Below are 14,772 nucleotides of genomic sequence, written 5' to 3' on the forward strand. Positions count from 1 at the left end.
TAAATAAATTAAAAATTCAGCAATCACTCGTTGAACAATTAAATAAATGGAAAAATAAAAGCATCGATTTAATGTCGAATTTAATAATAATTCAAGGATTCTCAACCAGGCGCTTATCATTTTAGAGAGGCATTCTGTAAATCCCTAGTTTTTTGAGTTTTCTCACAAATTGTTGATCAAATTCACCCAAAAAAATATACCATTTTCCATTTTATAATTACTTCATGACCAAGCGTGCGTTAATTTCTCTGTTTTTTCCAAAAATTCTGAATTTTTAAAAAATTTAGAAGAAGCGCAGTGAAATTGTTGTACGATCACAACATTTTGGGCTTCATTAAATAATTATAAAATGCAAAAATGGTATATTTATTCGCAGCAATCTGATGAAAAAAAAAAATAAGACAGAAAATCCTCAATTGTTATTACACATTTAAATTGAAATAAAAACATATTCTTATTACCCCGCATTCTCCTCAAATCTTGAATTATCGTGCGACATACTTGGATATGAATCCCTGATTTCTCTATATCTCGCATTCCTCACGCACTCGGTCATTCTTCTACTTCAATCACAATAAAATCAACGGAAAAATTCATTAATCCCAATAACGACAGCGTTATACCCTAACTATTATATCTACAAGGGCAGTAGTCCAATGCTGACTGATACTGCAAGTATTACGCATTCTTCCACACGTCACATTTTTATTTATATATATATATATTTATATATATATATAATTTTGTTTCTTGTATTGGTTTAAATGCCATATAATATAGTAATTCGTGAATCGAGCAAGTAATCGTAACCGATGCACAGCGTTTTCTTCATTTATCTCTCCTTTTAGGTTCTTTTATTGCAAATGTTTATAGGTTTTTAGTTTATTAGTTTAGGGGGAGTTTATCGGGTTGTTCATCACTCTTGATTTTAGGGGTAAGTCTAATCTTTTTTTAGCAGTAGTAGTATAACGATAATATTTAATCGATAATCATTAGACTATTATTATTTGGTTTTCTCATTTTAGGTTTTCTGTGGCTTTCGCTCTTTGACTTCACTCGTGCAATTTTTTTTTTGTTCATTTTTTTTTTTTTCGTACGGAGGAGGGAAATGGAATGGATCGAATCTCAAAGTATCCCGTTCTTTGTTAGAAAATCCTATTCCCCGTTTATTGGTATTTTCTGGAAAACTTCAGTGGAATGCACATTTTCCTGTAGGAATTTTTTTGCATGTCCTGCAAGTTTTTTTTTCATTAAAAAATTAATATCTCGTTTTTATTGATAAGAAAAAATGAGACATTGAACTCTATCATAGTATTACTACTAAATTATTCAAATGAACTATTCAAAAAAATTTTTTTAAAAGAATTTTTGGTCTCTAGTTCGAAAAACTCATTTATTCCGCGAATTTTCCGCGGAGAATTTTTTGATAGAGTAAACTGTAAAAATAACAGATCCCATTGATTTTTTTCAATAATCCTAGCTCAATTTTTTTATTGAAAATAAAACGCGTGTAGAATCTGCGGATGCGCGAAGAAAATCGGTGAAAACGGGGGTAAATGTCCATTTCGATGTCACGAACTATTATATTTCAATCATTTTGTCAGTCTCAAAGATCTGTCACGAGAGATCGTGAAATATGATTGGATTAATGGTTTTGACACCGATGAACAGTGATTTATTGAAAAATAAAAGAGATAATCCCATTCACATCCACCGACGGGACAAAAACGCAAATTTTTGAGCTGCAAATTAGAAAATTCACAATTATTTAATGTTTATGTCGCCGTTTCAGCAATGAAATATAATTGAAAATTCTCAGAATGACGTGCAACACAAGAAATTAATAAAAATACCCCATTTATAATAATATCTTAATAATTGATTGAAATATCGGTAATTGAAAGAAAAAAAACTTTTAATTATGTCTTCATCTTCACAAAGAGAAATGTTTGATAAAAATTACCTAGTCTTTCCGCAATTTCAGGGAGAAATATTGTAGGGAATCGTGGAATAATTTGGTTCCAAATTTTTTTTTTCTAGTGCCTTCCGTAATTTTTACCCCAATTATCCATGAAAAATGACGACATTGAACTCAAATTTTCGGAGTCGTTTCTATTTTTATTGAGCGAATTCCGAGGTCCGTAATTTCCGAAGAATATTTATCACAGGGTCATAGGATTTTCTAGGGAATTTTCCTCAACCAAATTTCAGCCACGAGAATTGCACCATTCGCCTGTTAATTTATGTCAACACAATCAGTTGATAATTTCTGATTATTCAACTGGTAATTGTTCATGTTGACTATACGTAAACAAATGATTCCGTAATCGAATGAGTTTCTGGAACTGTCAAATTATTTGTCCTCGTGCTTCAATTCTTTTGGCTAAATTGAGATAGAAAAATTCGGAGTCGAATACCACTCGAGCTTCAAAATTACTCCGGTAATTTACTCCGGACAACCAGACGGCGATTTTTCTCAAAAATTCTATTTGATTTTTTGAAAATGCGACACATCATAGCAAAGTCTCAACAGGGAGAAAAAAGTCATGAAAATTACTCCCAAAAACGTAAACTTTACAAAATTTTATGTAAAAATTCTGAACATAATTCAGAAAATTTGACAATTCCCAGTAAAATTACGTATCTTTTTCGTAATCTTTCAGTGACACCCCAAAAATTTACAGAACGTGTCAGATTTTACCCTCACATTTCTCATATTTCTCTAGAAATTCACTGAAAACTATTTTCCCTTACGGTGAAATGTTCCCTAATTAAATATTTGATTATTTTCCTCCGTGAATGAGACCTCAACATCAACAACCTCCTTCAAAAATCGTGAATCATTCGCGTTATCGACTCATCCTGATCAATCAAAACTTTAAAAAATCGAAAGGAAGTTTTTTTTTTTGATAAAAAACGTCATCCGGCAGCTCCGAATTCCCTCAAGGTTCCCTCCAAATAAACGAAATGGTCAACTCAATCCGGAAAAATCATTGGTGCTTTTTTATCCTGACAAACTAGACTCCATCACTCCCCCATATAATGAACCTATCGGGAATTACCAATACTAATGATTGATGATTTTGAAGCTCTTGTGGTATGACTTGCAGGAATTTCCAACGAAATATCTCGATTCATATCCCCGATCCCATCATCTCGCTATACCATTTCACCTCCCCCTCAGAGATTAATCATATCATTGCATTCACTTCAGCACTAGAAGAACGACTAGAAAGAAATTCGTGTAGTATCACACCCTGGAGTACGAGTGTACGTGCGCGAGAGCATTTTGACCGAGAAGCTTCTCCTAGGGGGCCGCACCCCTCGGGTCATTATCATCAGAGGGTGCCCCCCTCACTCCGCGAAAGATAATATTAGGCCTTTAGCACAGTGTACATACCCTCTCCCCACAATATACTTATATACCTGTTGTTTTTTTGTAATTCTCAGTTCTTTAGGACTTCTTCATTCATTAACTTTAATTAAGTACTAATTCATTAATAGCTTTCTCTCATAAACTTCCACTCTCACTATCTTTCTTGCAATAAATTCGATAGAAACACAACGATCGCACGATTGAGCTGAACGTTTACGTAAATGTGATTATTTGGAATAGTTTATGATTTTTATTTATTTATTTTTTTTTCTGTTCACGTGGAAGTTTTATTCCCGTTAAATTAAAATATACTTTTTGGAAATATGTGTGAAAAGTAGAAAAATGAAAATTCTTTTTTTTATTTCATGACCACAGCTGCAGAACGCATTCAGCTCGAATGCGATAATTGCAAAATCGATAAATCTGCAGTAACTTATTGCACCCGGGGACACGATCGTCGGATTGTCAATGGTTTAATGCTTGGTATGAGTTTTTTTTACTCCATTTTGTTTGCAATATTTTTTTTTCTTTGGGTACTTAAATCATTGAGCGACTTATTGGATTAATCTCGGTGGGCCCGATTCAGAGGGTGAACGGTTGTGAAGGGAGGCCTAGTTTTTTAGAAATATCTCTGGATTCAAGTGAAATGGTCATTTTTTCGTAATGACCTTTTTTGTAGCTCTTTAAATTATCCACAAAAAAGGTCCAGCAAAGTTAGTTCTATCGCCCTTGGGTTAAGAGACATCCACCGAAAACTAGTCTTCAAATGCATTTCACGTCGATTCTCCATCTACAGTACTTTTTCCTCTGATATCTCTGAATCTCGAAAAGATAGAAGAATCTTTGCTCGACCTTTTTTGCACAGCCGAATATTTTCTACAGAAAACGTCTTATAGAGATTTCTTCCATCTCCCTCGGATTAAGAGATTTCTTGAAAAAACCTGATCTCCGAACGCAATTAATTTAAATTTCACCTCAGCTCGTTTCTTTTTCAAATATCTCTGGATATAAACAAAACTGGAAAATTCCTGTAGAACCTTTTTTATGGCCCTTGAAATTTTCCACAAAAAAGGGTTGTACAAAAATTTCTGTATCTTGCGTCGGTGATGAGATATTCTCCAATGACTGAGCAAAATTTCCGGTGTCACCCATCACCACTGAATTGGCCCTCTTGCTGACCCATGGAAATTAAATTCCGTCTCTGTTCGGTACTCCCACATCTCCAGTTTCATCAAACGAGTATTCGTAATAACCAGTAATTGTTTATATTGAAGTTCTGAGTTAAGTTCACGATTAATTACGTCACCGATTTCTTTGATTTGGATTTACCACTGGGTGGGCCGTGATCGGATTCGGCGTTCGTTGGACTCGGTGGTCCACTCCCCAATCTAGCTACTCTACGAAATATATCACTGTTGACAAAACGTGGGTAAGAGTCACGATGCATCAGTGTATAGATTTGAAGTTGTGCTTCGTCGAATGTATGAGGTGTTGGTTCTACCATGTTTCTATTTACGATCTCACGGACTCGAGAGTCCAAGCTCACCTGTCAACAAACACAAAATTCTCCATGAGCATTCCACGTTTTTTTAGAAAAGCATTCCATCTCCTTTTAGTTAAAATTACAAACTGTTGATAGGGTCCACCCGAAAAAATCCACCGTTTTTCAGTTTCACCATAATTTCATTTCACAACTCGCCAAGTTTCATGATTTTCCTGGGCTTCTCAAGTTAGATCAAAACCAGTAATTTTTTATTTAACAATTATTAGTTATTTATTATTGCATTTCTTCATTTCATGACTCACAAAGTTTCATGATCGAGCGATAATTGTCCTGTGCTTTTTCTATAGTTTTGACTTTTCCAAATTAAAAAAAAATACAGGAAAATTAGTACGGATTCATGGCATTTTGGGAATCATTAAATAATTATAAGATGCGAAAACGGCATGTTTTTTCGCGTCAATCCGATCAACAATGCGTCAGAAAACTAAAAACTGATAATTGTGGTTAAAAGCGGGCGGAACACCATTAAATCACTAGAAATAAAAAAATTAGAATATGACGCGAATCGCGATCTTGAAGCGCCAAATTAGTACTCCTATACCTTTCAGTAACAATAATGACAACAACGATTAGTCGATTGCGTGCTAAAAATTATCTAGTCATTTGAGAGAATTTAGGTAAACGTTGGGTAATTTTTCTCGATCGACTAAAACACAACACGGCTACGAGGTACGGGCACAAGAAATATTCGATAAATAAAATCTATAACAATATCCTCAATATATTTTTCACGTATGCTTTTTCATCCCATAGAAAAACGGAAGAGATTAAAAATTCAGGGAAATTATTGCTTGAATTTCGAAAATTCTTACGGTTTCGGCCACATCGATATGAAAATTAAAAATTACCAGAATATTCGACAAATAAAATGATTCGGTAGCAACGAATTATTAAAAATCTATATTTTCAACTAGAAAATATAGTAAACATATAATTTTTAATTTTCCATTATTTTGAAAGAAAAAAACGAAAAATATTGATAAAAAATTCTGACTACTGTCGTTAATGTTCTAGTTAAATAATAATATGTATAAATAATGAAAGTAATCTCACTTCTTTAGGCGAGAGTATCGATATGTAATCCTCATAGATGTACCGTGCCTTCTCCTCAATTTTCTCTGGATTGCTTTCACGCTTTAATTGTTCACACGCCAACCAAAATGCAATATTCTCCTCGCTGTATTCACTTTTTAAAAATTCACGAAATAGTTTTCTACCAGCTCCACTCCTCATTAATTTATCGAAGGACGTGCCCCATGAGCGTACTTCTTCTAGGCCACAACACTCTGGTGTACTGTCGAGGCCATCCAAACCATCAAGTCCATTACCTGCACTCGATACTGTCATATCACCACCATGATCACTGGTTACAATATCACCGCTGGCTACTCCACTGTTTCCACGTTTTTTACCGCTTTCTCCACCGCCACCCGAACCACCATTCCCAGTTCCAACTGCTGCCAAACTGCAAACATTTCCATTTATTAATATTCACACTCGCCATCCGCCAATTATTTTCATAGCTCTCGATAATTTAATATTCCAGGGATTTAACGAGGGACTCAATCCCGGTACGTCATACATATTCGGAATTAATTCAATTATTATTTCAACTCGCAAACCAACTTTTTTACTACCGGCGTTGACGAGCCAGAATTTTTCAATTTATCTTGGTGAAAGGATGACACATTTTGCTCCGGTGCTTCTGCTCCCAAGGAAATTCTTCCAATCTTTTTAAAACCTAACATTTACACTCTGCTAACAGGTTTTTTCCCGACCGGCACTGTTTTTATAATTATTCTCCCAAAATCAAGGATCCGACTAATTTATGTATTTGCCTAGATTGTTAGACTATTATTCTTGAAATTTTCAAGTTGAAGAAAAATTTCCTTTTTGATAAAAATGATCTCGGAATTTATGTGTTTGAAAAAATCATCGATTCAGTGAAAGAAAATTAGAAAAACCTTTTGAAGACCAAAAATTTCCGCTTTAAAATAATTTTATAGAAAGACAGGTGTAACTTATCTGAATAATTTATTTATATAATTGGAAAATTAATGTTACTATGATAATTCGGAAAACTTTTCTTCAGAATTCTCAATGTAGTGGAAATTAATTTCCCCCATAAAATCCCCTGAGAAAAAAATGTCTAATTGACAGGAAAAGTCACCGGATTCTGCAGTTCTACATTAATGAGAATTAATGAGCATGATATCCTCCGAATAAATTACTTCTTCCCTTCCTGCAACGATATTTACAAATAAATCAGAGGAAAAACCTCAGAAGCTCAGTAATTGATCTTCCAATGGAGAAAAAAACTTTGTAAACTCAAGGGATATTTCCTGGAAGCAAGAATTTTCTTTCTCTCAGTGAAATCTCCACCTCAAACTTTATAATAACTTTCAAAATGGAATCCATCAAAAATCGAATTATTCCGAATTTTCAACATCTCCAAAACCGTTGAACATTTTCCCATTCCAAACATTTTGAAAACTGGAAACATTGAAAAAATTTTAAAACATTCCACTCACGGCTTTTCTTTAAAGAAATTTCCAAAAATTCGATTTTTAAGTGAGACACACTGGGCGTGCCCCTTATTACGAACAAGAGTGAAAATATTATAACAATTTTTCACAGTAATTTAATAAAATGTTCGACGAGTCAGATCTAACAACAATATCATAGAATATCGTCAACCGAAATAATAAAAAAAAAAAATCCCAGTCCATTTCTAAAGTCATACAAAATGTGTATTGATTCCCCACCCCCGCAGCCCACATTACCGCCTCCATAAAAGCCTTACCATTTGTTCCTGTATGCGGCATGAAACAAGTTGAAAAAAAATCGAATAGAATATAACATAAACGTATATAACCCAGAGTGCACTAAAACGTTGCTACACATGCGACAAACAACATTTATCCAACAGCGCAAGCGCTCACCGTCTCCCCCGATTACCCACCCCTTGAAAAAAATCACCCTCACCCATCCACCACCCACCACCCACCACCCAACGAATCTCGTTCGGCGACCCGAACGATCACCGCCACCAAAACGGCCCGTTTACCCTCTCAACCGTCAGCAACTCATTCTCATGGAACAACTAAACATTGATCAAAGGTAGATTTTTTTTTTTTCAATTCGCCATTAGGTAATAATAAACAGAATGAAAAAAAATGCCATGTGAAAACAACAAACCATGTGACACGAATGCACTTCACACTGGAATAGAGGTAGCAATTTTGAACGAGAGAAAAGAACAAAACGTTGGCAATTACTGTCGGACTGAAAGCAACAAAATTATAACCGGAAAGAGTCGTAAAAATAGGGGACTAGTCGCACTCTTTGTTTTTATGTTCCTCTGGAAATTTCAATTTTCAAAAAAAAATCAGATTTTGATTTATGTTTTCGGTTCTCTTCTACATTTAAATGATTTTTATCAGGGATTGATTCACCTGGGGGAAGGGGGAAAATGGACATTTTTTTTATTCAAGGACATGTCCCACATCATCCTTTGAAAGAAATAATAATAATATAATTATAGTAGGGCGATTCTAAGATTATTGCCAAATAAGTTTTAATAAATAACTTGCAGATTTCATTACGACCTTAAATTAAATTTCTGTTGGAACTATATAGGATTTTTTTTTTAATTCTATTGGAGCCTTCGATTTGATTTTAATTTTGATTTGATGTGATTTGATTTTGATTCTATTCAAAATTATATAATTTAATCGTAACATTCTCGTTAACAGATATTTAATAAAAAATAGCAATAGCTTGTAATTAAATGGACGTCTAGTCTTCTTTCGGTAAACGAGAATCTATTCGAGAACCGACGAAGGAGTTCGTAACTTTCAATAGAATTATCGCAAAAAACCAATAAAGTATTCCCCTAGAAGTTTTATAAACTCTCGAAACAGTTAGACTAAGTCAATCAAATCGTGAGAATAAATTCATGTCTTGAGTAGATTTCTTTCTCAATCAAACTATTTTAGAAATGTAATCGAACCAAGAATATTGGATGAATAATCCATAATTAATGTTATTATTAGTGGTAACCCATTATTTCCTTTCATTGCAATACTTTTAATGAATATAAACCATTTTATCTTGAAAAAAAATACCGATTTTTCCATAAACTATTTTCATTCGTGAATGCACGTTAATGCTTATGTTTCACCAACGAGGAGAGTTAAAAGCGATTTCATCCAATTTACTCCCATATTTTTCGTGCTTATCGTGGATCTGAGAAAAACGAGAACGAGTGCTGGCGGTTAATCCATCAACAGCCTTGACATGGCATTCAAATTCATCATAGACCACTGAATTGTGCAGATTTTTCAATAGTACATAAAGAAAGTACTTATACTTATTCACAAGTATTATCAAAACTACTCGAGAACAAGAGTTCATTGGTGGATTGAATACAACAGGTCATCAGGCAAATTAATTCAACAGTAAAACGGTAAAACGGATTGAGCGAATCGATGAAACCGACTCATCCCATTACCCCCCTGTGCTGAATAAAATAGCAACATTAACCAACGACCACAGTAAAACAAAAGTAAAGGAACGTCAATACCACGAGCAACTGCAGCAACAGCACCAGCACAGACAGCAGTTATCCTTCTTCGATCTGCCACCGTGGCCAACCCTCTGTTGCTGTTGGCTCTGCTCCTGCTTAACTTGTTGCTGTGGTTGAACGTCTTGAGACGACTGCTGCTGCTGTTCAGACTGCTGCCCACCGGTGGTCGATCCCTGATTACTGGCCTGCTGTTGGGACGCCTGACCCTGACTCGATGTCCGAAGACGACAACCACTCTCTGCTCCACTGCCACCGTGACTAACGCCTATTCCCATTGCAGTCGCACCGAGTCCGCTCGGCATCTGCACATCAACAAAAACATCAGGAGATCTTTCATCAACAATCGAAACTTGGTGAGAATGAACTTTAGTTCTCCAATTGGCCAAACCCAAAGTACACGCCAACATCAAGATGAGTTCTATGTGATGAGTGATTTGTCCTAAACTACCCACCTCAATATTGAAGCTAGTGGTTATCTGTCTTGACTACTTCCTCTCTTTACTTTTAGAACTAATTCCTTATTCAAGAGGGTATCCCTTTCCCTTCTAACTTTAAGGGCCCTTGATTGCTGTTGCTAGAACTTTGCGCTACTTGCTATTTCATTTTAATAGTTTGCCTACGTCATTAATTTAGGCTTGCCTAATCTGTGTATATGATCGATTGAGTATCATTCGACTAAAATCATCCCACCTCAATCTCAATTTGCCTAAAATCATTTTGTCACACTCACGGTTCGCCTAGTATTCTGATCGCATCAATATCAACTAAAATCTATACCCTGCTTGCCAGAATAAATGATAACGTAACAAACACTAATTAGCAAAGCAACACGAACGATTACAAGGAGAAAATCAATTTATTTTTGATGGAAAGGATGAAAGTGCTACCACAACACAGACAATCCCCCACACAACGGAAGACACCACTCCGAAGCAACACAATCATTTTTCAACTGATACCAGTGAATTGAGATTTAAACCGAATAAAATTACGCGAATTCTCATCCGGCGAAGCAGTATTTGGCAAATTGCACAGGTACCATACATAATATCTTGCTCATATCCTTGTTTGTACAACATACTGTACAGTAACAAACAGTCAATCAATCAATCAAAATTGACCTGTTCTACTTGACCCTCTGATGACTGGCCCCTTCAACAATCAGATGTCCATCACCAATGAATAATCCTCACCTCCAACATGATCCATCCGCTTGTGAGCGAGCTGTGCTCGCCTCTCACCAAGATCCAAATAATCCTCTTCAACAACTTGATCCCCTGGTCCCTCCTGTCATCTAAGATCTCCAACAATCAGTGTGATGCAGGTGCAGGTGCAGGTGGGGGTGGGGTGAGCACACGAAACACAGCACACTATCGCTTTCAATAATGAAAGACAGACAAATACCGATTTACATCAATCTGGGTCCAATGGGACCATCCAGCTGGGCCTCGCCCGAGCCCCGCATGCCCCCTGCACCTCTCCTATCCTCTCTTATCAGTCTGCTCGACAATCCTCTTGATAACGCTCTTCGTCCTTGCTTCCTACTCCCTGCCCACTCTCTCCTCTGCTATCCTGAAAATTATCTCCCTCCCGACGCCGTCTCCTCTCCCCAGCTCTCTATCTCAATTCAGAAATCTCTCGCAATCTCCACCTACGCCACCTTGCGATCGCTGCACCAGCACCCCATAATAATTAACGACAATACTTGTACTGCACTGCGCATGTTTGTCATCATTTCCCGCGCACGATTTGTGACGAATCACTGAAGATTAATGCCCTTTTTTCATGTTTTCCTGAGTCTTAGAGCACCAAACATCATCGACCAATAGCATTGATGATCCACGGAAAATTCCAAACAACAAGCGCCTCAAGGATTCCTCACACGCCATGACATTTTGCTGAACTCGAAATTATCCATGACAATTGGGGTCTTGACAGCAGTCGTTGACATGTCAGACAATTCACGGAGCAGTAACGTCACTGTATCAGCTAGCTCATAACTCCTCAGTTCAACTCAGGAAACTGGCGAAAAATAAGTCCCTCAAGGCGTGGGACTCGAACCCGAGTCGCTCGCGTGTCAGGCCGACGACAATGCAATGAGCCACGAAATCAGTCTGCGGACATCAGCGTCAGGCCCATGCGTAGAAATAAATCACTGAGTGTGTGGGATTTGAAAGCAAGTGGTTTGCGCGTTGGATTACTGAACCTACATGAAATGACCCACAATCTCGTGGTAACCGGCTGTCAACTGACTTCCTCCTCGTAAAATGGATTTGATTTTGACAACCGGTGCTGCCACCCAGCGTAAAAACACAACAAGACCACTGAGCTTGCGTGAATCGTACGTATATAACGTTTGGAGCTTGCGGATAGGAAGTACTAGAAGTGGTCGGGGCCGTGCGGTATTGATTGGCGGGCGTACGACCTCGTACGGATACCTCGAACTCACTCTACTTGAACCTTTTTTTTCCACGTTTTAATGATTTTTCCTCTGGCTCCTTACCACTACTAGCAATCACCAACTGTTGACAAAAATGTTCGATCTATTGTCCATCAATTCACTGATATCTCACTGATTCCCGTGTCAATCTACACCGACATTTGTCCCAAAATAAAAAAATCCACTTTCACTTACACACCGAGTCAACACAGTGGCCCCAACCCCCCCTCACATATTCAAAATAAATAACGACAGATGAAAGAAAAAAAAAAGGGCCAACTCCCGTCAATGTTCCCTCATTGACACGGTATATTCGCTGTCAGTGTCACTCGCATCATAATTTATCCTCTGATTTTCCCTCAGTCGTGGCTCAAACTGATTTCCAATGACACATTATAGCTATTTACCCTGTGATACGGAGTCATCGCGTTGAACGGTCAGACACACGTCATGTACAACCCCCGTCCTAGGGGCACTATTCGTCGATCCTCTCTCCTTATTCCCTATTTCATGGTTGACAGATAAGTCCAGCCCGATGACAAACTAGCCACACTGGCAGCCTTCACAGAGAATAAAAAAAAAAAAAATCAAAAGACAAATGATAAAATAAATAACGTAATCACGATTATTGAAAAGTCTTTATTAAATTGGTTTGATGAGACCAGATCGTTCGATCGGTCCTCTACACTTGTCAATCACTGATAATTGGTTTTGATGGATAAAAAAAAAAGAATGAATATATATGTTGCCCCGACACCGTTTCCTGGAGCCCCGGGTTATCCTCGTGAAGGAGGTGTTGCGCGGGGGCGTGCAGGGCTCACTCAGTACCTTCCTTTTTTTTTCTCTCCCTTTCTTTTTTACTCTATCCCTTTTCTTGGGATGACGGACAACGAATATTGCCAATATGGCGGTCCGTCGGCGCTGACGGCCTGGCCCTCCACTGTATTCTACACTCTGACGGATCCCCCGCTAGGAAAAATAGAAAAAAAAAAAAGAGAGAGAAAAAAAAATTGGGTGAGACTCTAGCGCCGACGCAGCTTCATGATTTCCCTCTCCTATTTTCTCTCCTTATCGCTTTCTCACTCTACCCTCTGGCTTTATTGTCGTATGATTTTTCTGTGTACGCAGAATTATCACTGCGCACACCAGACGCTCATTCACTCCGGTCTTCACTCGTTTTAACCCAACGAGAGGGGATGACTGATGCTAACCTAATTTTATGATTTATTCGACGAGATAAGTCAGTATTATGGAGAATGGGGTGGAAATAGCAATTCGACCGACTTCCATGGAAAAAACAACTCAGAGGGTCGAACTTTTTTTTCAGATATTTTTGATTTTTTTTTTATGAAAATTTGTGAGCTGATCAAATTTTTGTTTAATGGGTTTTTTGGAGGGGGAGGAGAGAGGTATTTAAGCATGAGCTACGAGCTCAGGCTCAGGCTGACCATTTTTAGAGGCTGGATACTGAGAAAATCAGGACATGTTTTAGTCTCTATTTTTTCATACATTCAATTGCCAAGAAAATTTAGTTATGAATGTTTGGATAATAATATAGACAAAACGAAAAGAATATTCCAGTTGCTTTTCATTTGTATGGTAATATGGATTTTTATGAGCCTATGACTTCCAGGTACTGCCCAAAGTGAGGGATGATCTCGAAATTTGATTTGTTATTGGGAAAAGGTTGGCGGAAGGAATTTTTTAGCTGCATCATCGAATTGGGGAGTAATAATTAACTTACAGATTAATCTTGTCAATTACTGTTAATCAAATATTGGGGTAGGCATTCATGGGATTCCCAGGAATTTCTAGTGTTACTGTAAAATTTTTAGAGCTCATTAAAAAATTATCGAAGTTTCTTTAATTTACGTTCGGAATAATTAATTCTTTCACAATAATGTTGAGTTTTGAATGTCGCGGGCTATTGGAGCGATCTGTCCCATGAGTTCTACGGAAAATTAATGTAAATAAAAATTATCATTGGTTTTTTCGGTTATACACAAAATATTGATTCAAAAATTCCACTTTAAAAATCGCTGATGTCCGCGAGCGCCATCTGCTTTTTTCATTGTCCTGCTATCGGTAATTCAGGAATTACCGGAAACCCCCTCTGCACGTGCACTACCGCCCTCTCATTCTCATTACATCATTATCCCCCGGAAAAAGGAACCATGAACCGCTTCTGTAGGAACTCATCCGTTCTAACAGTCTCTCAGTACAAATCTAGACAGGTATCAAAAAAATTCTCAAATCCATCAACAATCAGCCAAAGCAACATTAGTAACAACTCAAAAGTTTTCTTGGAACTTTTGGGAATCCCAGTTTGAAGCGTGAGAATCTCAAATAAACCTTGTTGATCGGTTACACTTGGAACTTCCGCCACTCTTCAAGTTACATTTTTATTTATTTCTTTCGTCATTCAAGTCTTGACAATTGTTAGGAAAAATATCAAATTGAGTTGAGAAGTCTCCGATTGTATTTGAGAAATTTCAAAGCGATCGTCGAAAATCTTAACTTAAGTTATTGAGAACTATCTGAGTACTCAGTCTCAACATCAAGACTTCACTTGACATTTATAAAAATATCAATTTGATTTCTACAAGTGTCAACAAAAATTGTACTTGAGACTCAAAAAAATGGACACTTGAGTCTTGCAAATCTCATTTTGAGCCTGCCAACTCCTTCAAGATCAGACTATTACTCAATCCAAGCCTCAACTTCGAACTCGAGACTTCTCAAGCCGATACTTGAAGACTTGAAATGTCAATCACACGACTAAAAATCCAGCCCAAAATCTCAGT

The 14,772-nt window shown here is 37.0% G+C and overlaps 1 protein-coding gene across 1 annotated transcript; it reads right to left on the bottom strand.

Moving 5' to 3' along the window:
- Window positions 1-1,064: 1,064 nt before the first annotated feature.
- On the bottom strand, window positions 1,065-12,896 carry Dhit (Double hit; the record flags this gene model as incomplete). The annotated part of the gene is given in 5 exon segments (XM_011317165.1): window positions 1,065-4,922; window positions 5,994-6,405; window positions 7,744-7,752; window positions 9,529-9,830; window positions 10,722-12,896. Coding segments are annotated over 5 exon segments (981 nt in total). The 5' UTR covers window positions 10,731-12,896.
- Window positions 12,897-14,772: the final 1,876 nt, after the last annotated feature.

The sequence above is a fragment of the Fopius arisanus genome, unplaced genomic scaffold (assembly GCF_000806365.1).
Source record: "Fopius arisanus strain USDA-PBARC FA_bdor unplaced genomic scaffold, ASM80636v1 scaffold00010, whole genome shotgun sequence".
Lineage (NCBI taxonomy): Eukaryota > Metazoa > Arthropoda > Insecta > Hymenoptera > Braconidae > Fopius > Fopius arisanus.